At 49.7% G+C, this 26,798-nt stretch overlaps 2 protein-coding genes across 5 annotated transcripts; one reads left to right on the plus strand and one right to left on the minus strand.

The window, feature by feature from the left end:
* Nucleotides 1-975: 975 nt before the first annotated feature.
* VAMP7 (vesicle associated membrane protein 7) lies at nt 976-20,556 on the minus strand. 2 transcript variants are annotated; one of them, XM_035541343.2, is made up of 9 exons: nt 20,446-20,509; nt 18,398-18,690; nt 16,035-16,193; nt 12,961-13,018; nt 12,249-12,386; nt 7,929-8,019; nt 7,289-7,356; nt 5,308-5,400; nt 976-4,683 (listed from the first exon to the last, which is right to left on the minus strand). In XM_035541343.2, the coding sequence occupies exons 3-9, from the start codon at nt 16,178-16,180 to the stop codon at nt 4,636-4,638; spliced, it is 642 nt and encodes a 213-aa protein (XP_035397236.1). In that variant the 5' UTR covers nt 16,181-16,193; nt 18,398-18,690; nt 20,446-20,509; the 3' UTR covers nt 976-4,635. The 2 variants fall into 2 exon arrangements, with proteins under 2 accessions (XP_035397236.1, XP_035397235.1); XM_035541342.2 differs by lacking the exon at nt 18,398-18,690 and having other exon boundaries at nt 20,446-20,556.
* Nucleotides 19,138-26,232, plus strand: LOC118245301 (DNA-directed RNA polymerases I and III subunit RPAC2-like). Of its 3 annotated transcripts, none has more exons than XM_050713336.1 (6): nt 19,138-20,078; nt 22,864-22,961; nt 23,948-24,024; nt 25,060-25,142; nt 25,253-25,415; nt 25,604-26,038. In XM_050713336.1, the coding sequence occupies exons 2-6, from the start codon at nt 22,948-22,950 to the stop codon at nt 25,648-25,650; spliced, it is 384 nt and encodes a 127-aa protein (XP_050569293.1). In that variant the 5' UTR covers nt 19,138-20,078; nt 22,864-22,947; the 3' UTR covers nt 25,651-26,038. The 3 variants fall into 3 exon arrangements, with proteins under 3 accessions (XP_050569293.1, XP_050569292.1, XP_035397238.1); XM_050713335.1 differs by lacking the exon at nt 19,138-20,078 and adding an exon at nt 20,560-20,700; XM_035541345.2 differs by lacking the exons at nt 19,138-20,078; nt 25,253-25,415; nt 25,604-26,038 and adding exons at nt 20,561-20,700; nt 26,045-26,232.
* The last annotated feature ends 566 nt before the right edge of the window (nt 26,233-26,798 follow it).

The raw sequence follows: 26,798 nt of genomic DNA on the forward strand, positions 1-26,798 counted from the left end.
AGCTCCTTGGATTTCATAAGAACGAGGTAGGTGTCAGCAAAGGAAAACAATTCATAGCACTCAGTTCATGTCTTAAAGGAGAACATCCACAAAGGGCTTAAGCAAAAGAAAATATGGGAAACTGCTTGCAAATAGGAAGCCATTCAGGACACTTTACAGCAGAGATCACTCTTTGCATCAAGTTTGCTTTAGAAAGGTAAAAAGAGGAAGAGTTGTATCACATTGAGTTTCAGACTAGCTCTCATGAATATCTTCCGGCATCACCTACTGACTGCTCCTAGAAAGGTAATGCTGGTGCAGGACTGGTGTTAGCTGACCTTTTTGCACAAGGGGCTGAGAGAACAGTTACACAATAGCAGCTTTTTGCAGTGGGTGGGTAAGCTTTGAGACTAAGGTTGTTGCCTGTTGAAAGAGATATACATGTAAGCTAGTGAGAACTGCAAGGGTTTCTTTCTCATGTTCCACGTGCTCCTTCTAATGAATATCAGTGCTTTCCTATTATAAAATAGCTGCATACAGTAGTTTTCCTGAAGCTGAACTAACCCCACTTCCTCTGCTTTAGAGCAGCCTCTAGCTGCAAAAATGGGGATAGGGGTAGGTGGAAAGAGATCCCCTTGTAAATCTCAAAGCCAGTTCCAGTTAGTGAAAGGGCAAAAAGGAAGGCTTTTGTTAGCACAGTTACATTGCAGAAGAGAGACAGATGAGAATGAATTAAGGTGACTGCTCGTTCTCTGAATATAAGCACCTCCCTGCCACACATCAGAAGGCCAGAGATGACTACTGTTAGACAAACAGGCTTCTTGCTACTTCTGATAAAGCCTTGAAAGTTTACAGGACGGTCTTGTAAAAGCTTTTCCGTTGTGGAGAAGGTTCTTTTCTAACACATCTGTCTGGTGGAAAAACTGGAAACCTCGTTACATTGGACTTATCTTTCTGTGCATCGGGAAAGTAAATAAGAGACTAGCAACACTTCAGTTAGATTTCTCTATTGTTTGAGAGTTTTTCTTTTGTCTTTATTGTGGTTTATATTCCAAAGTTAAGAGCATGCCAGCATTTTACATGCACTACATTTCTCTGCAGCCTCTTAAGTTGAGACAGCTGCTACTTATTTAATCAGGTACTTAATGGAAAATAAAGAACAAAAGCTTTCTAGAGAAAGTAAGTGTTTAAATACTTTAAGATTATATTGTAGATAAAGCTTAACAGATTTTTGTAACTGTTTCTGTGAACTGCAAGACAGCTGTCTACAGACTCAGTTTTAGATACATGTTTCTAGACAGACCTGAGGCTAATTTAGAAGCAGCAAGCCAGAAGGTTAATCAGGGCCATATTCTGAAGTTAGCTTCTGCTTGAATTCATGGGCATTTTAAATATACACCTGATACCAACAAGCACTTGAAGATGGTTATCCCTCCCCAGAGAGAGCCACATATTTGCTTTTGGTCCACAGATCAGGAGCATGAAGCACAAAACCCAGCTCTATAAGAACAACTAAACTAATGAGATGTTAATTCAAGAGAAATCCTTTCATTTTCCCAGCCAGGCTTAGAGCAGGTGATCTTCATTCGGATTTGATATTCTGTATCATCTCTAAGCCCTAGCAGCCATCATTAGGATGCAAGTTTTCTTTACCTCACACCAAGATATCAACTGAACTTGAACAGTTTCTGCAAGTTTAAGAGGAAATCCAACCCCCTCATACTGATGCATGAGTCTGATTCCAGCACCTAACATTACTACAGCCACTTAACATTCCTGAGGTAGATGAAAGGCTACCAAGCTTTTTTGCCTTTTTTTTTAAACATGGAGACTCAAGTGCAAGGCAGTGAGCTTAGTCACCAGCTGCTGCTGCACTAAATCAGTCCAGCACAGTATGGTAAACTCTTCCAGAAAAGATGGGTTCTTCCCAGCTAAGACTAGAGGGAGGAAAGATACCCATTATTAGCGATTTTGCGTAACACAGAGGTTTCATCTCATGTCGCTGAAAATTGCCTTAAAACACATTTTCACACAAATTTTTATTTAGCTTCCAAGTGATAGCACTACTGCCTGTATCATCACTTCCTTTTATATTCCCTCCACCCCCATAAGTGCCCTGAGCAAGGGGGCATCCTCTCCTGTATCTCTCAGTATCCCTCTGTCCCAGGCACTCACAGATGCTCTAAGTCAAAACCAGGAAGAAGCAGATTCTTTCCATCATCAGAAATAAAGCCACTGTCAAGTCATGACAGGCTCTAACACCTGCATCAAAGCTAAGTCAGAATCCTCTCAAAGCTGAGAAATTACACACGGACTTCGTGGGAGCTGTTTCACAGCACGATTTCTATGTGTGATTTGTCAAGCAGCCACACAGGGTGACACCAGGCTTGGAGCTGCAGCGTTACACAGGGAGATCCACATCCCCACAGACACACTGGTTTCACAGAGTAGCTCCTACCAACGGTCTACATCTAGCGCCAGGCAGCCTTTCACAAAGCTAAGGAAACCTGCTTTCTGTACAGTCATTTTATTTAAATCAGGTTAACTTTGTTTTTACACTAATATCTCAGTGCATCCTTTAAAAGAAAAGGAAGTCTTCATTAAAAAGTGTTTGTACATAAGACAACAAATCATAGAAATTAACACAGTAACATTAACAATCCCTAAAACATGCACAATTGTACACTGAGCTGGGGGGTAGGCTGTATGGATAATAAGGAGGGGCAGAAGGGCTCTCTTCCACATCCACTTCCAGGTAAGAGGAAGGAAGTCTTTCTCTGCTTCACAGTGGCGTAACACAAAATAGAAACCAAGGCCAGTGACCACGGTACTGATCAGAACCACTGGCACTTTCTGGATATCCAAGATCTGATTACCATTAGTAAAATCAGTCAAATCCAAATAACCATGCAAGTTTACAAGAAAACTTTTTACCTGGCACCTGCTGGAAAGCTCCAAGGTCAATGTACCGTACACCAAGCAAAGCATGTGAAGGAGCAGCCATTTAATATCACTGTCCTGCCTGTGGCAAGCCTGTGTTGCAGGGCTTAGGGAACCCATGGCACCAAGTGTCAGAGTTTAGTCACCAAACTGAGCCTCCCTTTCCCACACCTGCACAGCTTCCACCCATCATTAGAAGTCACTTCCCTGTGCCAAAGCAATGCAGCTTCCTTATTACACCACTTGATGCTTTTATGAGATTTCAGGTGTTTCCATTTCTTCTCTTGGAAATAATCCTCTAAGATATGAGATGGAAGTCCCACACTCCTCGCACCCCAGGCAACAACAGCTTCTGTTCCAGTCAGCCAGGACTTCCAGCCACCACACTGCCCCGCCTGCTTGTTGCACAACGCCCATCCCGGGGCTGTCTGGGGCTTGTGGCCTGATAATTCAGATACCCAGATGGGACAAAAATACAGCGATCACAGCTTCCAACGCTAGGCAGAGCAGTCCCTATACTCTTGATAGCAGCACATTACCAGGGTAGCTGATCCTACATTTGGTTATTAGCCTTGGAGATTTGGGTATATATATATAATGTTTTTTGCACACAGGAATACCTGTTACTATATCCTCTGAAAGATCTTTTCTGCTTCAGACCATAGAGAAAGTAACCATCCATTCAACTCCAGCCTTCTGTTCCTTCTCTGTCTTCAGTTCTTAGCACAAACCTTCTGAGTAGAAGCACAAGCAGCTAATACCTGACACCTTAAGCCAGATTGATAGGTTGGCCTTGATTGGCCCCCCAACTTCACCTTAACAAGTGAGAATGTTAATATTCATTTTAGTCCAACCTCAAAAGAAGAAGAGAAATAATAGGTGACAACGCATATGCATTATTGCAACCTTAACTATATGGAACGGTCTCCTTTACTGGATTGATTTAGCCACAAATTAAAGGGGAAGGGAGAGGAAGAAATGTTAATGAAGAGGAGGCCATTTCAAAGTGCTGAGGTGACCTAACACCCTCTCCTACCAACTGCAGAAAGACCACCAGGAAAAAGGAGATTTCATACAGAAGCAGCACCTACATTTTACAGTGCATAAAGCCCAGCCCCAAAGCCATTTTCTTACTACCAATATTGCACTTGCAATCGCTACGTGTTGAAACACTGCAAGAGGCCAGATGTGCAGGGAGGGGCACCTGGATCTCCACCGTTTGTGGGAAATGGAAACACACACACCCATCCTGTGTCTTTCCCATTAGTTTGGCTCAGCCCACCCTGAACTACCCTCCAGTGCCATCCTTGTGGGTAGGACGGTTGCTAAACCGTAGTTCTCCACTTGCACACTCACATGAAAGTGCAAAGCTGCAGGGGCACATGGGCAAGCATGCGTGTGCCCTCCAGAGCTGGCTGTACCGCCTACCCAGCTGAGGAGGCTGTAGATGGGACAGAAAAACAAACAAAAAAATCCCTTCAAGTAATTTAAAACAGCCCATTCTTGAGGTTACAGCTGCACAGAAGCAGCGACCAGCTGGGCCTGTTTGGGGTGGTAAGGCAAAGTAGTCTGAAGTCCTGGAGGGATGAAGAATGAGAAGGTGTCAGTAGTGAAAGATTAAGAGTTATTCTGTAGGTTGCTTCTTCACACTCCTGTGATTCTCATCTCCAACTGACCAGCACCAACTGCTCCCGGTTACTTCTGCACACAGGCTGGCTATGCAAGCTTACCACAGGCAGCCGATACAATGATATAGATGATAACCTGGGGAAAGAAAACAGTAGACTTCAGTAGAGAATCAAAGTTCTGTCCTTCAGTCAACTGCTCACTTGGCCTGGCAATCAAAACAAGTTTGCAAACCCCAGGTTATCAACACCCTGAAGTAACTTGTCAGATGCCCTACAGAATTTTGCACCAAGACCTCCTCCTCCACATCCATGCAGCAACACAGGCTGAGAAATGTCCTCCGGCAAAGGGTTCAGTGCTGACAAAGTACTTCACATATCTAACCTGAAGTTATACTTCAGCATCCTCACATTAGCACCGTTTACATTTATCACAGGCTGGAGGTACACTGTCCCAAGTTAATTCACTAAATGCCAACAGGAATAAGGCCTAAAAAGCCATTAGAGGTGGAGGAGCCATGAGCTTAATGTCTTAGGTTCTTACAAGCTAGACAAAGCTGTCTAGAAAGCTTTTCCTATTGCCTGGACAAGAAAAGCTGTCTGGCACAATGCTCCTCTCTCCACACCTCCCATACAACCACTGTAACACTTGTAAAGCTAAGACCATTCCAAGTATGTGTGCATGCGACAGCAACGTGCTGTTGGCATTTTCCAGTAGTTAAGCCTTACTTAAGAGCTAAAGGTTGTTGAGCTCCGTACTTACGATTGATACAATGATGATGATAATGGTGAGCTTGAGGTTCTTCATGCACATGGCTCTAGCAAGGTTCCTGCTGGTAGTTTTGAAAGTGACCGACTGCAAGAGAAAGTAAAACAGCTATTTCATTCCTGAACCTGCTGTAAAGAAAGCTGCATCCCAAGAAGCTAGATGAAGATGCACACACCCATACCATCCTACCTCCCTAATAACCCAAAGCACTACAGTTATCTCCTCCAGAGTAATTTAATTCCCGCAATTACAATACTGCAAGGCCAAACAGGCATCACGAGAAAAATTCTCCCCCATGCTACTTTAGGGGTGACATCAAAAAACAAACAGACAAAAAAGCCTAACAGTAAGTCCAGAACCAGCTTGAGTTTGTGCCCTCCCACACTCAGCTTGGGAGAATTAAGCATGCAGAACATCCCCAGGTCTGTAGGCTGTCCACAAGGATTAGTTTATCTTGGATTACCTCTGGTTGGGTTCTCATTCAACCTGCAAACTTTGGAGAACTGAAGCGCTCCAAAATATTTAAGGAATTACTGATATTTCCTACACTCAACAGCAGATCTACTCAGGCTAGTCAACAAACCCTTTAATGCTACAGCTTTCCTCCAGTATGCTTGTCCTGCTCCAAGTCTTCCCAATATCCTGCAATCCCCACCTAGTCAAGACAGGCAGTGGTTGCCAGACGACCTTGAACACCCACCAGGCTGCGTTAGTATAACGTTTTTCACATGCATGCAAGGAGATGCCTGCACAGAGAGAGGCTGCAGAATCTGCGCTGAGCCAGCTCAGCAGCACACTCTGCTGGTTATTTTCAAGTTTTCCCCGCAAAGCATCCCTCAGTGTTTTCAGATAAGGCGACACCAAGCAGAACTGCATCCCTAACTGTAATTTTGATTTAAAGCTGGTTTCCAGGCTCAACCACCACCTGAACTTTGGGAACACTTCTCTTACCCAGCTGTGAAGTTCCTAGGTGTTTCTAGGATTGCTGGATACCGACACAACTGTCCAAGCGCAGACACGCAGCAACATGCCTCATCTCAGCCCAGACTGGCTGTCCAGAGGACAGGACTACTTTGAGGACCGGCTTCTTCAGATCCCCCTACCAAAACAAAGCCCTCACTACTCTTGCTGGGAGGAATCTGATGTGCTTGGTTTATGTGCAGCATTCTGGTGGTAAAGGCTCACACGGGAGTAATAAACTGGTCTCAAGCTTGAAAACTTCAGTCCTGGATTTCTAAGGACACTCTCACCACTGGGCTGAGTGGCACTGGACTGAGGCACTCAGACTAGAGCCATGTCCCATTCCTTCATTTTCTGCATGGTTTCCAACAACAAACAATCCCTGAGAGAGTATATGTGTGACTTCACATTAACTGAAGAAGGAATTCCAGTCTGTTTGTCTAAGGCATTACACCTGAGCTTAGACTACTTCCTGCCACTATCTCAGAAAGTGGTACGATTTAAACACCCCGTGCTGGAGGACAGTATTCCCAACTGGGTAACCACGAGCTTCTCTAGTGTGTCTCTCTTAAAGCATTACTCCTTTTTGCCAGCTCTGAGATGTTTGGATCTCCCCAGGCCCCGTACAGGACCCACCGGCACTCTCCTAGACCCTGCAGAGGAAGATGCTGAGTCAGGTCTAGGGATTCCTAGGGAAAAGGCAGAAAAGTTTCCAGAGCGTAGGCCATTTTACTGGATAGCATATGCTTTATAATTACATTAAATTTGCCTCCTCAGTCATTTCTCCCTTACTTTACTCCTTCATTCTGTTAAGGAGCTGGAAGGCTGGTATGCAGCTGGTAAAACAGCTATAAGGAGGGGGGAAATAAGACAGGACTCGTTTCCGACACAGGGAGCCTTTACATCCTGATACTTCAGTGTCTGTTTAAAAGCAGTTCTAGATGCTGCTCTTCGATGAACACAACTGATGCAGGACCCCAACTTCCCCATTTCTAAAGCTCTTCCCCAGCCTTACCGAATCCACAAGGTTCTCGGTTTTATCAATCAGCAACTCCAGCTTCTCTCCTCTTTGTGCCACGAGGTCTGGAGAAAAAGAAAAATCCGTATCTGTAGGTAGAATCCCAGTGCAAAAAGCTTCTTCTAATACCCAAAGATCAAGTGCAAGCCAGGAGCTCTTGGCAGTGGTGTCTGAGACAAGAAGTGGTCCTCAACCCTTCCAGATTGCCAGGCACTGGTACTTAAGGAACACTCTCATATCTCACACGCTTTGGGACTAAACCCACTCAATTTTGGTCAGTTCCAGATCTAGTCCTCTATTTTCAAGTGGTCAGACTTGTCCAAACCCAGTCCAAAGTCTAACGGGACAAAATGCTGAGAACATTTTCCTCACAGCAGCTGCAGGAAGGCCACAGTGACAGAGAGACCAAGTCCAGAGCACGCCGCACCCCATCGCAAGCTCTGCAGTGCCATCAAGCTGTGCTCCTTGCCCCCATGTGCCACCCTGAACCAAATCCAAAACAATTAACAGCTCACAAACTCGGAGCTCCCCCGGCTCCTTCTTCCCCAGTTTATTCTGTCAGGAGAGGACAGCCCCCCATCAGCTCCGCTCACGGTAACGCTCCCTGCAGGGCATGACACAAAAAGAAGCCGGGTACCTATGTTTCGAACCATGATTCCTTTAAGTTCATCGACTTGGGCTTGCGTCTCTGCCACCTGGTCAGTGCCCTTGCTCTCCGAGTGGTATTTCTGTAACAAATGAACAGTCAGTGACAGCAAGCATCATACACACAGCACTTCAAACAAAAAGGGAAGCTCCTGGCCACTACTGAACAGCACAAAGGACATACATTTGAGACTCCAAGTTACCTGAGACATCAAGAAGCAGGTAGGAGACAAAACCCAACTTCTCAGCCACTTACAGATCACACATGCCCATCTGCTCCTGCACTGCAGTAGCTGCACAGCAGACAAGTGCCTGCAACTTCCAGAGTGCCCAGAAGTAAAAGCCTCTTTTGAAGGTTTAATCAGTTTGCTGCAAGGAAAGTTAAGACACTGTTCCCACTCCCACACGCCATTTTGTTGCCTTTGTAATAGTTCAGAACTCTTCATCATCTTCTGTAATTCTCTGTGAAACGTATCAGGAGAGCCCTGCAACTTCACACGCAAGGCAGAGCGCATCTCTCTGTAGGTGAGCATCAAGCAGGAGCTCCGACAAAGAAGAAGGGGGCCTGTGAACTGCGAACACCACGCACTGTTTGAGATGGCCAGCATGAGCTGCCTAACTGCTCTTCCTGTAAAGATGTAAGCAGATCACCAGTGAACCTTTGGTGGCTACATGGTTCCGGCTGCTAGGGGGAAGAAGCACTAGCCAACATCCCCAGCTTAAAAGGAGTCTCACGATGTTTGCAGAAGCAAAGGAGGGGAGTTGAGGTGAAGTCTGTATCAGATAACTAAGTTCTGCTATTCCTGGATTGACTTTAAGTCTGCTGTCCTCACAGGTCCTCTGCAGTCAAGCAATACTAGCTACAGCTCCACTGCCCTGCTCCCTAAGTCTCCTTCACCCAGGGAAACAGGTCTCTCTCACAAAATTCATGGATAAACCTTCAACTTGCTCTAAACTTGCAGCCGCTGCACTCGTATCTGAAGGCCTTCACAAAGCACCTCTTAATAAGAGACCATCTTAAAAGACTTGCTGATAGCAGAGACCAGGACAAGATCATGTTTGCTGTACTTCATGACAACCCACGTGGCCTCTTAAACCCCAGTTTTCTCCCCAGTAAGCACTCAATTTGCATCCATTTCTGACCACGTGGGAAGAACCAACAGTTGAGTGCTCTAACAGCATTCATACACTCATGCCATAATCAACAGCTATAGCACTGAAAGGAACTCAGAGGTTCGTTTTTTAGAAGTTGGAGAACTGGCACTCTCCGAGCTGGTCACTGGTTTTACTGGAAGCGCAACCTCCCTTTTCAGCATTATCTGTGCGATGCACTTGACTAACAGCGTGATCTCTGAACTGCCACAGGGTCTCTTCCTCCACACTCAACATCCTCAAGTTACTTCTGTAACCACCTCGATACAGTCCTGCTCTTGCACTATGAGGCCTTTGATCGTTCGGGGCTCTAATCTTAGCAAGTTTTAGAGCCATCTGAGGGAACAGCTCTCTCTTATTGCTTAACCTTTATTAGTCGATGCCTGGAATTCATCAATATGCGAAACCCAAGGAAAGCAGCTCTACTCCATGCTTTAGAGAGATGGAAAGGCTGGGATTTTTAGAGAAGTGATACCACCACGGCTCTGAACACTGCCTGGCTCTTCTGATAAGGCAATTCATTAAGCTTACTGCAGCCAAGAATCACTTACATTTCGACAAGTCATCTCTTTGAGTAGTTTCAGTTTCAGACTCCACACATCAAGGCTTGGTGGAAAGGAAAAAACGAACTTCCTATCTGTGATAGGACTGAATCTAATTTATTATGCACAACTCATTGGGCTCTTCTGAAGCCACACTGGCTTTATTATTCATTTGTTTCTGTCTGCTGCGTAAGCCAAAGAATAGTTTGTGCAATAAACTACGTGCAATTTTACATGCTCTGAATCACCTCTGCTCATCACTGAAGGTACCAACACAAATGACTCTTTTCACAAACCCCAGTACAAGATTCAGGAAGCAACAGTGCGAGTGCAAATCCTTCCTTCAGGGTCCCCCACGTCAAAACCCCAGCTACACCCTGCATCCCAAAATGCAGCTATTACTGCTAGAGAGCGTTATTAAGTTTGTTTGGTTTTTGCACTTACACAAGCTATTCTCCCAGACCAGCAGCAAAGTACTTCTCCTCCTGCACCTGGAATATCATGAAATCTGGCATTTTTAGCAAATCAACAGGAAAAAAGCCAAGCTTTAAGGACGGCAGCAGCAAAACAAACATGCTCACCAGTCACAGCAAAGCAAATGGGGAGCCTCCTACACCTTGTGTACAGCGCCAGCTGTTGCTGCCCCAGATACAGCCTGCGTACTAGCTCTGAAAGCCAATATTCCAAGGACATCCTCCTTTTAATTTCAGACAGGTCTCAAAAATAGTATTGCTCAACTTATGAAATTGTCTGTAGTCAATTAAGAACTCTCAGAAGTGTGACTTGAACTTTAAACACGATTAAAAACACTGTTCTTGCAGACCATGTAGCCTGAGGCTTTGTACACTAATAACATTATTGATCATGAGTCACAGGGCAGTTATTTATTCCGTCTCTACTCCTATCTGACTTCATTCCTCTAATTTGACGTTACATCGAGCAACCACGACCAAGCCTGTAAATTTCCACAGGACTCTTTTCTTTGCAGGTGCTTGAATTTTACCACTGCAAACCAAACACAACAACCACTGCAAACCAAACACCAGGGATAAGCAGGAACCGCAACACTGCCACTACCAGAACACCTTATATTTTAAGAGCATCCTTTCTCTTTCCTAGAGCAACTGCTTTCTGCCTTTCCTCTCCTTTCCAGCACAGAAAGTCCCACTGAAGTAGGGCAGGATGTTGTCTGCAGACTCAGGTTACCCATAAAGTCAGTGCTGTCTTTGAAAATGGAAAAAAAAAAAAAAAAAAAGCGCTCCGAAATGCAGCTCATCTCATTCTACAGAGGGTGAAGGAAAATCCAAACACTATGCTGTGCACCGAAATACTTCAGAAGCTATACCCATACACTGCTGTGAATAAAACACAAATCAATATTGGTATTTGAAATCTCCGTCTGGCAGCTGTGGGCTTTGCCACACCTCAAATAAGCAGCGAGCAAAGCACTTTTCTGAAAGTGTGAAAGTAGCTCCAGGGCTGCATCAGGTTCTTGTGGCGAGTGAAATAAGCACACAATTCCTCTGCACTTCCAGTTGGAGAGGGACTCCAGACCAGATCAACCTGTCCCTTCAGGATTCCACAATCAGGCACAGGGTAGCTAATATAAACTCTTCTGAAACCTGACAATTTCTTAAGAACTATAGTACTTGGCAAGAAGATGCACTATGCTGCTGGAAGCTCCCTTTCAGACAGCAGCTTTCCTCACTGCATCTGTGCTGCAGCAATGCTCTTTGTCCCACAGCCCTTCACATGCTGCTCTTCAGGAATTTTTCATGAACTCCAGTGGCACGGGCTTCACCTTACTTCCAAACTGGAATCCTACTGGAGGAGCTACTCACTCTCTTGCAAAATTACAGTGTCTACGGTCTCCAGACTCAGAATCCAGCACCATCTTCAACACCAGTCCAACCCCAGCTGAAAAGTGTGAGTTGAGGGTGACACAGATACATGCCCCAGCTTCTATTGCTTCTGGGGTTTGGAGGCTCCAAGTAAAATCCTAGCACATCTATCCTCCTGTTTAAGCTGCTGTCTTGGGAATGGAAGTCCTTGGAGCACCTGTGCAAGCTAGCTGGTGAGCCTACCGTGATTCTGTACATAGAACTTGCCTGCAACCCAAGCCCATTTTTCTTGCCTCCTGAAATGAAAGCTGTACCGTGAGCAAATACCCTATCGCGCTCCAGCAGCATGCCACAAATTACCATGTAGTAAGAGGGAGAAGCGAAAGGCAGTCTGCAATTACTAGGTACTCAATTTTGAAGTTTGGTTCAATAGGAAGAGTAACATGCATTTTTCTCGCTCATAATGACAGGGACGTTATCTTGGACTGCATAGTCAACTGGAACTAGATTTGAGATTTCAAACGTTACCTTTGAGACCTGCAGTGCACCTATATGGTGCAAACAGCGAATGCATCGCTAGAAAAAAGGGGTTCGGGTGGATAATCACTGAAGCAGTAAAGCAACCCAGCTGTAGGGAGAGCACAGGGAAAACAGCCAATTCCCCTGGCTTTATAGTCTCAACGTGGCACTTTGGTTACAAGTGAACAAATACAGGAAGACCTTCTGGGGAGAGGTTTAACTTGTCAGAGCAATATCCCATGTAGCAACAGATCTCACCAGCTGCGCGGCTAAGACACTTGAGAACTCGCTGTTCATTGCGTAGGGAAGGGCTGTCTGTGCTCTTGAGCCATACGTGGTCTGAAATCTCTTCTTGATTTCATTCAGGAAGTTGAAGGCTCTGGAACGTTCAAAGTCCTAAAAGGGAGAGAGCAGACCGCATCCAGTCAGTTAGATAACGGAGCGTACGGGGCACGAAGCCAAAGAAACCACAGTTATCAGTTCCTAGCAGGCATGCTGTGCAGAACGCTGCAGGATTTGACTGGTTATCCTGGGGTTTCAATAGCAGCCAAATCCCAGGCACCTTCCTGGACATCAGCTGGAAGCAGACATTACTTAAGTATATGTAGTTCTCATTCTGTGCCTGCTATCTTTTTCCAATGAGGGAGAAGATTTTGCTTTAGCATTTCTAGAACTGGAATACACTGACGATTAAAAACCTACCTCTACATCTAGATTCTATGCACTGGGGCTGCTGAGAGAGAAACAAGGAAAAATAAGAACTTAACTTCAGGCTAACTATTCAATGCATTTGAGTTTCAGGCTTTGGCTTCAGAGCTGTGTTCTCATTCCCATCAGTTAAAAGCTCCAGTGGAAAAAATAAGGCATCTCAAATTAGCACCCATTATTGATTTTTCATTGACATACAGACAGAAAAAGCTAAATCTCGTGAAGAGCCTGCATACGCAACAGCTGTAACCCAAATACTTACATCATCCGTGATGCAGAGGTATATGATCCGGTCTTGGCAGATGTAATGAAACAGGTAACTGCAAAGAGGGAAAGAAAACAAGTCATTTGAAGCTGCCACAAGACTAATCCTCTGGAAGATGCCAGTGTCCGCAGGGCCTTCAAGGGCTGGAAAAGGGCAAACTCCAGTTACAGTACCGGAAAAGGCACAGATGCCAACATACCCCGGCCACCTTTGTTCAGATCCTAAGCATCTCCATTCCTATAAGCTACACTGCGAGACCACTTACACGTTAAGGGATCGCTGACATCGTGCGCTTAGCATCCCACGCTTTGCAGGAACTGTGGGACATTTACCTGCCAAACAAGTTCACTTCCATGTTCTTCCAGCTACTTACTTGTGAAAAACAAAACCTTGATGGGATACCCGGCGTAAGATTCACGTCTAACCCTTGTCAGTGTATCCAAGCACCCACGCACAGTTAGCTTGAGAGATTAGTTGGAGTGACAGGCCAGTTAATACTTTAATGAACCTCACTAGTACAGTGACTTGCTTCTTTAGCCGTGTCTGTATGACCACCGGCTTGCACTGCCTCAGGTTTTTGTTGCAAACACTACAAAACAAAAGCAACCACAGAAGAAAACGAATTTGACAGAACAGTAATCAGGGCAAACTGGCTTGAAGCACGTGGCTGCGTTAACGCCTCGAGAGGTGTGGCGCAAACAGCTGTTAGTTAAATGCAAAACAAACAACCCACAGTTGAAAGCAGTACCTTCTCAAAGTAAAACCAGGCTGTTGTTTCTAGGCCCATGAGAAAAACGAAACAGAAAAAACATACAAAAAAGTTCATACACAACTAAATGCAGACCAGAACTGATCAGAGCAGCGCAGTTCAACTCACTGGCTTTAGCTGCTGTTTTTCCTGACACTGTCCCCTCACCACCAGCTGCGGAACCCTTTCACAAAGCCTCTAGAATGCAAGGGAGTTAATGCACACGCTGCAGAGCAGTTGCCTCGTACAGCTTTAAGGATGCAGCTCTGTAGCTTTAAAACTCAGGGTTTGTATTATATGAATAACTGGACACTGAAATAAGCCTCGGGAGCATGCTAGAAGTATAGTTTGCTGTCCTGAAGCTCATTTCTCTTGAAAAAATCCCTCCGTACCTACAGGTATTGCCCCTCCATTCTGAAGGGAGAGGTAAAGCTCACCTGGCACTGCCTTACGGACTCCCCAGTGACTTGTAGGAGAATCTTAACAGCAGAGACAGAGCAACACCCAGAACTTCTGATGCTAGAAGGCTGATTTTCCTTGGAGATTACATGAAAGACCCCGAAGATCTTCTAAAAACCAACAACCAATGGCAACAACCCTCATCAAATGGAATATAAGCCTATTTTTTTTCCTGTTGCAAAATAAAAATATTTTCCTGTTGCAAAATAAAGTAATCATCCAAGACAGGCAACGGTGCAATTCTCTAGCCTAATGGCTGGGGCCCTGACAAGGCAGATCTCTGAAATCCTGCAGACAGGAAGAATAACAACTCCTTGTGCACGCTCGGCTTCATTAAAGCTGTAACGACCTGTCCAGGTATTATGATCATGCAAGGGGAAAAAAAAAAAAAAAAAAAAGAAAAAAGGAAGAAAGAGTGCCTGTTCTGCACCTCTACAAACCAAAATCCTTGCTTTTTGACAGTGGGAAGAAAGCGCCAGCTCCAAAGCATGCATGTGGGAAGATATTAATGAATGCCGTGCCCAAAGACATGGCTGGGTACTCCTCCTTCCCCTCTCCCCGCGGGGAGGCAGGGCTGGCAGATTCTGACCTAAGAGGTTGTTCTTCCAGAGCACAGGAAAAGCGACGCCAACAGAAGACCTGTCAGAAGAGACTGAACGTGAGCAGAGGAGGCGCTGATGCTAAGCTCAGTACCCAGAGCTGCAGACGGGCACCAGCTGATTTTTAACAGCACAATGCAATGCAGAACCACCACGCTGCAAGCTGCTCTGATCTTCTGCAACGTTTGTTGAAGCCTCATTAAGGAAACCTTCAGTAGTGAGCAAAAGATTATACGCTTCACAGCACGCTTTGCAAGTGTAGATGCATCAGTTAACTGCCTCGCAGTGCTCCCAGCAAAGGGCAATCAACCTCTACACCACGATTCAAGCTTTCAGCTATAAGAACACACCACGGCATTCCTAAAGCTCAATTTTGTAGTTGGCTGAGCAGCACTCAAGGCAAAGGTAACGCAAAAGGAAATGACTGTTCCCTGAAAATTACAGTAGAAAATGATTCAGCATCCAAAGTACTTTAGACCACGGAGCAGGCAGCGTCCTCAGAAAGCTCCTCCCCAGGGACTCTTAGTGGTCCCAAGGCGGGGAAAGGCGAAGGAAGACTACCCAAATTCTTATCTTTTGAATCCCCAGGCAGCCAAAACAGCTTTAAGACAACAGCTTGGACAATACTGAGAATCCAGCCGCAGTGCTAACTCAAAAGAGAGCTGAAATAGCATCCAGTGCTGCTGCATCTGTTTTCTCCGCACTTTTCTTTAGTTTGCCCATCAGCACATTAACTGATGTACTTCACACATGCAATAAATTAGCATAGCGCCAGGAGGGTTTAAACCTAACACGTTCTATCAACATCAGCCAAGGACTGTTCAGAGACCCGTACAAGCCCGAGTTAAATGCCTGTCCCAGACACCGGATTTGTGGTAGCTCAGGATGCCTTTCAGAGAAACAGCCTGCGGGACTTCCCTTAAAGCAACCAGGATGCACAAACGATCTGAGACAGGTGACATTTTTGCCTAAAGCACTGGAAAAGCCAGCAGATACAACGGGCCAAATACACGCCCACAGCTGAGCACCTTCCCATTCACTGTGGATGCTGTATAAGGGTAGAAAACTTCGTTTCATGCCAGCTGCCCTGGTACTAATTTCTTAAGCTAAACTCAAGTCCTGGTTACTTTGCAAAACCGGGGGAAAGACTAGCATACCAACACATCCAGACGTTGTTGAGAACTGAATTTCGCTACCTCCATTCACTGCTATCCTCACGCACGTTAGCCAGTCTCTCCGACATCCAGAAGAGAAACGCTACTCACTTCCCATGTGAATAGGTCAGCTTGTTGTTTTCAGACGGTATCTTTGCCAGGATCTGCTCTGTCACCTCCAGGAAGTTTCCTCCGCACCAGGCATGCTTGGCAAGGATGGTTGTGCCCCTCGCCACGACAGCGAACAGGATAGCCATGACTTCACGCTATCTGGAGATAAAAAACACAAGAATTCGCCTTGTTATTTGGCAGAGAAAACACTGCGGTCTTAACAACACCCTCCCAGCCCTCAGCATGACGGGAGGGAGCGTGGTCAGTACTTCCACGGGATATCATCAGCAGAAAACTTCTCTCATTCCACCTTTTACATTCTGTTCAGAACACCACCAAGACTACCACGACCTTTAGAAGAGTGCTTTTGTTTTGTTCTTTTTTTAAACTGCAACCGCAAGGTGTCCTGCACCCAGTGAATGTCGCTCACAATGAATATTACCTACACTGTTTCCACCTGGATTTCTAGCTGTAGGTACATTGTTTTCTTCTTCAGGGGACCCTTCAGATTTTTCCTGCTTCACAAAGAAGCTACCTTCAGAAGAGAAGGAACTGTCTTGCAGCGATGTTAACAGGAGGTCATCGCACAGACCGAGCCCACCATCCCTGACACAACTTCAGTTCAGGAGCGACGCCTTGGCTTTGACTGCTATCAGACTGCAGTGAGAAAAGCTGCCCCTTGATTCCAGTCACACCACGCACACCTGCTTTTTACGGTCTTGAGGAACTCACTGTTGCACCAAGGCACCTATAAAACACAGTCTGCATTTCTCAAAGCAAGAGAGCACGTCTGCGCACCGCCTGTCCACAGCTACACGCCCTCGTACAAGCCATCGCTCCTGCACGTGTACCACACCAAACAGACTACGGCACACAAGTGGCAGAGGGCCAGACGTTGGTGAAGTCCCCGCAGTCAGAAGAACGTGCCTGCTGCCACATAAAGGGGCACACTTTATGAAGTACCATCGCATTAACCTAACGACAGACCTAAGATTTAACACGTGAAACCACGTCAGACCACAGCTGTGACATCTGCTCGGCTGGTTCAGTAACTCCATAAGCCTCTTTTCTGCTTTGGAAAGACTTCTGACCCTACCAAAATAAATAAATAAATGTAATCTCGTTTTTCACTTTGCACTTGACCGCCCTGACGCTGCCTGCCTCGCACTGTGCCCGGAAATCTCTGCATTCTGGCTGGGAAGATCGCACGCCTGCTTCAGCGCAGCGCGAGAGCTTGGAGACTTCTCCAGAAATAGGTACGGCAGCTTCAGCTTCAGGATCCAAAGACCACGGGTAGAAAGGCTGAACACAGGCTGTGCCCAGTCGAATCTTCTACCCCCCTGGCACTGACTGAAGCCACCTACTGACACAAGCGGGGTCTTTTGCTCCGGGGTCGGCCCTGCCGAGCGCTGTGCAGGAAGAACTGCCTGCCTTCGTCTGAACTGATGCACGAGCGATCACAGCAGCAAAGGAAAAGGTGGCAGGAGCAACACGGGGCTGTTAGCAAGACCGTGAAGTTAAAAGACAACCAACTAATGCCTCACGGGTCTGCTTTTTGTCAGCCAGACCTTTAGGGATTCAGGCTCGGCCAGCAACAGGCGTAAGAGCTTGAGATCGGAGGAGAAAAGCATAAACTTGTGGATTAATCCAGAGAAGCCACCCCATGGTTAATCCCCAATCTTTAACCAGCTGGAGCACCAAGGAATTCACGGCCAGCACCACCTAAGGGAGCAGAAGGCAGAGGATTAGTTTGCGAAGAGACCACAGCAAGCCGAGCAGGAACCAGAGCAGAAGTCCTCAGACTGCACAGCTCCAGCACAGCATGCTCTAGAAAAACCGTCAGAGCCCGCTGTCAGCAGAGGGGGAGGGAGGACACAAAAAGCCCCACGCTGTGCAGACAGAAGCTGCTCTGCTCTGCTGCTCCTGCCTGGTACCACAAAAGCACATCAACAACTGCAGGGGAAAGGAAGCGCTCGGCTGCAGCCCCCCCTCAGGCAGACCTGCTTCTTTCGCTTCCTCCTGGCTTAAAACTGGCACCTCTCAGAGCCACGCACCTGCCCCCTCATCTCCACCAGGGATCCAGGGGAAGCCCCTCGTGCTGCTTTGCACGGCTGGCTTCCCACTTACCCCGTCTCAGAGCAAGACCTATTTTCGGAGCACAGGCAGCGTCTTGCATTTACCTGTTCTTTACGAGATGACCACTCCCCTTGCTCTCGCTGTGCCCCACACTGCTTGTTTCCCCCCCACCATCCTCATCTGGAGGCAGCTCAGGGACTTAAAGCAAGAGGACTGACCCCCAGCTGGCACACACAGCCTGTTAGGAAGGAGGATGACGAGCGCCCACATCAGCAGCCCCCTCTTACTGCTGCTGAAGAAACGGCGGTGTTCGCCTGCCTCCTCCCTCTCCCCTCCGGGCTGAAACTCCAGCACAGTTAAAAGTGGCAGCAGAGAGAGGTGAAAACCAGCCAGGTTTGCGTTTCCTCCCCCAGCCACAGGTAACGCTGACTTGCAGGCTCACAACTGCCCTCCAGCAGCAAGTCCGTCAGCAACACGAAGTGAAAAAGCCACATCGCTTTACATCCAGGATCTAGAGGAGATGATCTCTGAAGACAGACACGGACGGTGCTCATTAAGGCCGATCAATGTCAGTGTCCACCTGGAGATCGTGGCAGTCACAGAACATAAAAACGGAGAAGAAAGCTGTGATTACTCACTATTTCTAACACAAAAATGAGAAGTTCACGAACCGGTCCCACAGAAGGGAGCGGCTGTTCCCACAGCGCATCCTCTGAAGCTCATTCCCACATAATATCGAGGAGAAGAATAGCTCACGCGAGTTCAGAAAGTGACCGACACGTTTATGGAGGAAAAGAATCCCATTAAACCAAAAGCATCCAAGCAGCCACTCACTGGAGCTTAAGAGCTCATCTCAAGTTTCCTCTGTTTTTCCACTCCTCCCTGGGCATCCCGCTAGTCAGGTGCCAGGGCCACCTTCGGTCTGACTCAGTACAGCTGTTCCCAGCATAGAAAATCATTTATTCCACAGAAGCCCAGGATTATTAATTTATTTATTTTCAGGGAGAGATATTCTGAAGAGCAGATCACCCCCGCCAGCAGCAGGGCAGGTGAGCCGTCACGTCAGAGCCCCAGCTGAGGCAGCGACTCTCCCAGCATTTCCATTTCAGTGCTGTCCCTGCTCAGACACTGCTCCTCTCAAACAGGAGCAATGAGGGGTTACACCAAGGCCAATGGAGCCCCCGCACCACCAGTTCTGGTGCTTTACAGGAGCTTCAAAACTCGCTTCCAGAGCGCCCAGTCCTTTCTTGCATCACTTCTTCAAGTTCGGCTGGCAAGAACATCATATGACGAGCAGGGAGCCAAGTCATTTGCAAGCCTCTCACAAGCCTGACCACAGCATTTCCTTCCAGCACCACCGACCCTACCGGCTCGCAGCTTGCCTGGAGTGCTTTAGAGCTGCCTCGGCGCAGAAAGCTGCGCCCAGAAGAGCCCAGAGGCTGCTCAGCACACCGACACACCAACGTGAGCTGCCTGAGGGAGCCCCGAGCTCCCCGACATCCTGCCACAGGTCCTGGCGCCTCTGTCTTCGTTTTAAGCCAGCCTTAAACTGCTGCATCAGCCACACGCCGCCTGCGTTGAAGCAGGAAAAGCAATCGCAGATCCCGGTAACGTTTTGCTGCCTTCGGCCTCTGAGAGCTTCTCTCAGCTCTTCGAAGCGCAGCACCGCAGCCGTGCACAGCGGGACCGGAGCCCTGGGCCAGGAATCGGCCACCCGCGGGTGGGCACGGCTGAGCGAGGCGCTGACCACGGGTCACAGCCCTGAGGCCCTCAGTTAACGGCGTGAGACGGGGGCACCGAGTAGGAACGGGGACTGCTCGGAGCTGAAGCACGCAGGAGCCACTTCTCGGAGGCTTTGTGCAGGAGCTGCCGCCTCCGCCTGAAGGAGCGGGAGAGAGGCCAGGCCAAAAACCACAGCCGCCAAGCTGACAGACGGGGCGGGAACACAGTTAACCTCTGACAGCTCAGGTTAGCGCTTATCGCACCAGAGGCGAGAGCAGCCCCGCGGCCGGTTCGGGTCCCGCTAAAAGAAGCGACTGGCGGCCACGCAGCTGCTCCGGGCCCCTCCTGACGCAGGAGGCAGCAGCTGCCAGACAGGGCGAGCACAAATTCTCCCAGAAAAAGCACAAATAACGCCCCCCCCGCGGCAAAGGAAACCATACAAATACATCCCCGTGTCCCCAGCCCCGTGCCCGGGGTCCGGCCGGCCCCCCGCAGCCGCCCCCAGCCCCACGGGGCCCTGCCCGGGGACGAGCCACGGTGCCGCCTCCCGGCCCCCCCCGCCCCGCCGCCATTTGCTGCCCCTCACGGCCCCGGCCCCGGCCCCGCCGCTCACCGCCCGCCCGGCTCCTCCGCCCCGGCCCCGCCGTGACGCGCTTCCGGCGCGGCGCGGCGCCCGCTGGGAGTCGTAGTCCCGCGGAGTCGCGTCCCGGCAGGCCATCCTGCCTCGCGCGGGGGGCACGCCGGGAGTTGTAGTCCCGCCGAGTGGTGTTCCGGAAGGGCCTCCCGCCCCGCGCGGGGCACGCCGGGAGCTGTAGTCCGGCGGCGCGACATGGCGGAGGAGGACGAGAGGAAGGCCGCGCTGGAGATGGTGAGGGGCTGGGCCGGGGGGCGCAGCGCGGGGACAGGACGTGGGGCACGGGGACAGCCGGGCCACGGGGGCTGGGCAGGCTGGTTCCCGGTGACCCCGGGGGAAAGGCGGGGGCTTCTCCATCCTTCTGGTCCCCTGGGGGGCTCGGTCAGCCCTGAAGCTCTCCCCAGGTTTTCCTTCTCCCTGTACCAGGGCAGAAGAACGAGGACAGCGCCGTAGCAGCGCTGGTGAATCCGTGTGTAGCTGAAGAGGGGAGAGCTCCGGAAGAGCAGGATTTCCCTACCCCAGGAGGAGTTTTTGTATTTTTTTTTTTTTTTTATTATTATTATTTTTTAGATCAGGTTGGCTCTTAGGAGGAGAAGCCTTCCTGCAGCAGGCAGCGCACTACCAGCACGCCTCTAGATTAACACCCGGGAGAGATCTCAGCCTTCTGCCGCGGGGCACGGGTCTGATGCCGCGGGGACCAGGGAGGAGCCGTCCTGTACCAGGGAAGGGCTGCGTTTTCCCCCCCGAAGGCTCAGGCAGCGGCTGCGCCAGAGGCAAGATCCCTGGCTAGGTGTGCCAGTGGCCGGGTGAGAAGTGGTGAGGCTTTTACGGCCTCGGACCTCAGCAGGGCTGCGTCAGAGAATGCTCCACAGGAAAAAGGAAGAAAGGAAAAAAAAAAAACAACCCACAGATCTCTGAAGCAGACAGGTTCAGCACAAGGTGTTCTTTGTGAAACGGCCATGCTCTGCCTCTCCTGTGCCAGATCAACGTGCTGGGTACTCGTGCTGTGCTGAGGAGGCAGAGCTGAGCTCGCTGTGTTGCTGCTCTTAGGCACTTGTTGCAGCCCCAGCTGACCTCGTTGCTGACCCAGCCACCACACAGGAGATGTGTCCTGCCCTGTCCCATCCCTCCCCTTCCTGCACACTAAAGCTCTCAGAAGGACTCTGAAGCCAGTGCAGCTCCCAGAGCTGTGCTCAAGCCCCAGGCATCCTATTTTTCAAGTCAATTCTATGCAACGTTTATAACTCAGCTGTAAATATTTGCTCTCAGCCTGAAAAAACACATCTGTCCTGTATAGGGCTTCACTGGAGCTAGGGTGCAACTGAATGCAGGGACAAGACAGGGGCCAGACAGCTTCCTCCTGAGTTAGCCTGCAATCCTAGGAAAAATGCTCTTGAGGACAATTGAGGCAAATAGTTTTAGTAAATACTGCCTTGCAGAGCACGACAGCAGGAGGGACTGAGGCTGGCAGCTGTGTCTGGGAAGGAGGAGGGAGCTGGGTCTGGCGAGCCGGGCAGCAGGCAGGGTCGCTGTGCCAAGGGAAGGTGTTTCTGCCACTCCTTGTTTCAATCACCAGTAAGACTCCCTGCTTTGGTGGTGGGCTGCGAGTTGCTGGGAGGCAAGGGGGAAAGAGATCAGGCCTACATCATCACGGTGCTGCATCACATCTGCTCTTCTCTGACAGCCGGCGTGCGGGGAGCCTGCCCTGGAGTCACGCTGCGGGTCTGGGTGACCTCTTGCCGAAAGCAGCCTTCATCTCCCTGCTGAGCCGCTGAGTCAGGCCCCCGGGGGCTGCTGTACCTGGAGGAGGGGAGGGGGCTGCGGGGAGGCGGTGCTCCACCAGGGGGCTCTAAAACTGCCCGAGCAGTGAGGATCTGGCAACAGGCAGGACGCAGAGAGATCAGCGCTCAGCCTTGAAGCCTCCCTGCTGCCAGGAGAGGAAGCTGCTGGGGCTGCCTGGGCACGCCGGGCTTTGTGGAGCCTGGGGAGAGGTCAGGGGGATCAGCAGCCCCCTGGCAGCTGAGCAATTAATTAGGTGGCTCATTGGCTTTGGAGGGGATCCCAAACCAGGCTGCTCAGGAAGCAGGGGTTAGCAGCACATTTTTTGGGGCACCTGAGCCTAGAACAGCTGCTGCTACGGGGCTCAGCAGCAAGCCTTCCCTTGCAGCAGAGTTAGCAGCCTGCGACCTGAGCTCACACGCAGTGCCCCCACAAGCAGCCCGTCCACCGGGGCACAGGTCACTGAAAGAGCAGCAAACGCAGTTCTCAGCCCCTGCTAGCTCAGAGACCCCGGTGTAGCTGCATCAGCTAGGTCTGGTAACTTACTCCTCACCAGCACCCTGGCGTTCCTTACCTCAGGGAGCCTTACAGCACCTCTTCTTTCCCGATTTGTGGCAGGTCCAGGCAGATGGGACAGATGGAAACTGCGTCACGTTTGTGCTGCACGACGAAGACCACACGCTTGGCAACTCCCTGCGATACATGGTCATGAAGAAGTAAGCAGAGCCTCCAGGGTGCCTGGTACTGCTGAGGGCATCTCTGTCCCCTACCCTGCTCTCCTTTTTCTTGAGCTGCATCTCAGTTGATACTGGAATAAAACATGTAATCAGAAATCATCTTCCTTCACAAGATCAGCTCTTTTCCTTGTGCTGTTGGTGTTAGGACCCAGAGGGCACTTACAGGCCTTATTGGGCCTGACCTGCCTCACCTGGGGCCTCCCCCACACCCTGCCCATTGGCCCAGGAGCCCCATTTAAGCACAGCTCAGGGCTTTCTCTCTTTGTCTGAGCTATGTAACTGGAGGCCTAGTCTGCAGTTTGGCTAACAGTTTTGTCTGTACTAGGTGCCGTTAATTGGGTACAGCCCTTCTTCATCATTATCGGCCTCCCTTGTGATCACTGGGCTCTGTTTGACCTGATTTCCTTCCCCTGCTCTGCTGTGAATTGACTTTCTAGCCTGACCTTCATCTCCATGAGCCTGTGTGATGATCTAGACCTCAGGTTGACCTTGGCAACTATCTCTGGGCTGCTTTGCTCTCTCACCTGAGTGCTGTGGGATAGGGCTGGCTGGTGAGATCTCCGTCTTGTTGGCTGTCTTACCCTTATGGCTTCTAGCTTCCCGTCCCTCGGGTAACAACTAACTCTCTCTGCTCCTTGACGGTTAGTTGTGGATATAATTTAATATCTGACATGTCAAAGACATTTTAACTTCTCTGGCCTGCCACTGGACAGTTGGTGGTGCTAGGCTGGTGCCTGGGAGCATGCCAGACGTAGTTTTCCTTTGCAAAGCTGCAACGAGGTGGAGAACATGAGTAAAGTTACACGGGTCGCTTCCCTTCAGCATACCCCTCCCGTGAGACCCCCAGTTTTATAAACTCCATGAGCCCCAGCGGGTCTGGCTGGCCTGAGCCTCTGACTTCCTTGAGCTGTGCTGTGGGCAGACCTGGGATTCACTGCTCTCGTCTCCTCTCTCTCCTCCTGCAGCCCTGATGTGGAGTTCTGTGGCTACTGCATCACCCACCCCTCAGAAAGCAAGATCAACTTCCGGATCCAGACCAGAGGTACAGACACGTGCGTTCCCTTTGTGCCTGGGGTTCTTCTGTGGGATCCCCCCTGCTCGGGTCAGGTTTCAGCCGTGGGTTGTTCTAACAAAGAAAAGCACTTTTCTCTCTTTTTTCTGCTAGCCATCTGCAGCCGCTGTGCCCTGTTGCTCAGCTGGAGAGGCTGCCCTGAGCTTTATGCTGCAGCTCTTGTGTTTCCCAGCTGTAGAGCTGAGCAGCATCCTGCCAGCTGAGGCCCGAGGAGCCCATGGCCCAGGTGTCTGGGCTGGCTGGCAGCAGGCCCTGAACGGCAGCAAAAGGACAAAATAGATCTGCTGCTCCCTGTCAGGGCCGATCTGCCCGTAAATCACTATGGGGTTTGGAAACGGGGCTGACATACCTAGCTGCAGCAGGATAGCTTGTTCCTCCTTCTCCCTGCCAGCTATGATACAAGGCTCTCTTGAAAGACTTCCCCTGTCTGTGCTGTCCTGCTGACTTGCCTCCCAAAGAGGATTTTGTCCCCTGGTAACAGGTAGCACTGACAGCTCTGAGCCTCTGGCACTCACTCATTCCTCCGAGCACCCCACCCCCTTTTCTCGCCTGCTGCCTTCCACCCAGACCCTGCCCGCTCGGCAGCTTTGCCTGCTGCCTGGAGGGATGCTGTTGTTTCATTCCTTCCCCACGGGGCTGTTCCCTTGAGCATCAGATATGTAGAAGCCAGTTCCTGGAAGCAAGTAGTTAGTCTGTGCTAGCTGACTCTTTAATTTCTTAAAAATAATTCCTGCTCAGTCTAGCCTTGCCAAAACAACCTCTTCCTCATGGGGCTAACCGCTGAGTAAGTGTCTGCTGCTCCTGCACAGCCTGGACCACCCCTCTGAGGTCAGGTCTCATGCTGCTGGGCTGGGCTGCGAGGCAGGAGCGTGTGGGCACGTACCTGGGTGCTGTGCGGGAGCCTCTCCCCGTCACAGGGACTCGGTGACAGCTGCGCTGCCTTGCAGCGATGAGGGAGAGGTCCTCGGCCACCCCCGTTTCACTAACGTGGTTCCTTTCCGGAAGGGTCCCTCCCTGCTGTTGAGCCATTCCGCAAGGGGCTGAATGACCTGATGGGCGTTTGCCAGCACGTGCTCAACACCTTTGAGGTGAGATTGTTGCCTGAAGAGCTCTGGGGCATTTTCTGTCTCTTGGTCTCGGAGGGGAAAGGAAGGGGCTGAGAACTGTGTTGTAGGCACTTTTGACACACAAAATGTAGTTTTTTCAGACATTTTCTGCCAGACCTTGGTTCGACTGTGGTTTTCCAAGTCCTAAACCACTGGGATTGGGGAAGAGGAAAGGAGAAATCAGTCTCTGCAAAGCCCTCCTGGTCCTCCAGTGGAAGGTGGCACATGAGATTCAGCAGAGCTTGTTGTTTCCCCGTGAGTGTTTCTGCCCGTGTTCTTGCTGTTGCTAGAGCATTAAGGAGCAGAAATGCCTGCAGGTGGCAGAGGAGGGAGGTCTCAGACTTCCCATCTTTTAACTTAATTGGGAACACTCCTGAGCTTTCTCCTTCCCTGTGAGCGGGGAAGTGCCAAAGTACCCACAAGAGGCTGTGCTTGGTCTGTAGGTTCCCTGCTGCGTCCCGTGGCCAGTCTGTGGACTGCACAGCTCTGAGTGCTGCCTCTGCCCTGTGCGTTTTAGCAGGAGAGTGGCTGAGAGGTGGAGCTGCGGGCTGGTGAGGAGACCCAGCATGCTGGAGGCTGAGCTGCTGTGTCCTCCCAGTGTGCTCGACTGTCTGCTCGAAGGAAATGGGTATTGCCTCAAGGTCTCCAGCAGGATGAGGCCAGTGCCTGCACAGGTTCTCTGTAGGGTGCACACCTGCAGCTGGACGCCGTGGCAAGGCTCAGTCACTTCTGAAAGTACCTGGAGCTCTGTCAGAGCATTTTGGGTCCCTCAGCCTTTCCAGGCACCGGGCAGAGAAGTCACAGCACAGACCTGGGCGGTGGCAGAGGTGTGTGAATTGCTCAGATGTGTGCCGTTAACATTTATCCTTTGCTCTTGTTTGCAGAAGAGCATGAAGGAATACAGGGCCCAGAGGGAGGAAGAGATGCAGTAGCAATTGGGGCTGGCAGTCCCCATGGGTGCGTGTAATGTCTGTGTGTCGAATTCCCCATGTCAAGAGGTGCTTTTTTATGAGTATTTTGATGCAAATATGTATTTTCTCTAATAATAAAGCATATAAAGTTTGATGCTGCAGAGGCGTTGCTGTGTAAATGGTAGCTAGAAGGCAGCTCTTTCACTCTTTTTTTTGTCTTCCCCTCTCCGAACGTTGCTGTTCTCTGCTCGGGATGTTCCGATTGTTTATGGTGATGCACTGCAGAACTAGGCTGCCCCAACGTCCACGGGGAGCAGAGGGGTTCCGTGCTGTGTACAATCAGACTTTGAGAGAGGCAGCACCCTCTTCTGACTTAAATCTTCCTGTTACTGGCCTCAGGGCTCCTGACTCGAACAGACATGAATTAGAATAGTTCAGCTGGAAGGGACCTGAAGGGTAGGCTCCAACTGCCTGACCACTTCAGGGCTGAACAGCAGTTAAAGCATGCTGATGAGGGTATTATCCAAGTGTTTCTTGAACACTGACAGCCATAGGCCGTCAAACACCTTGCCAGGAAGCCCGATCCAACGTTTGGCCACCTTCACAGTGAAGAAATTTTTTCTAATGCCCAGTCTGAACCTCCCCTGGGGCAGCTTTGTGCCGTTCCCTCGTGCTATGTCACTGGTGACCAGGGGGAAGAGAGCGGCACCTCCTGCTCCGTTTCCCC

This window comes from Cygnus atratus, chromosome 13, assembly GCF_013377495.2.
Source record: "Cygnus atratus isolate AKBS03 ecotype Queensland, Australia chromosome 13, CAtr_DNAZoo_HiC_assembly, whole genome shotgun sequence".
NCBI lineage: Eukaryota > Metazoa > Chordata > Aves > Anseriformes > Anatidae > Cygnus > Cygnus atratus.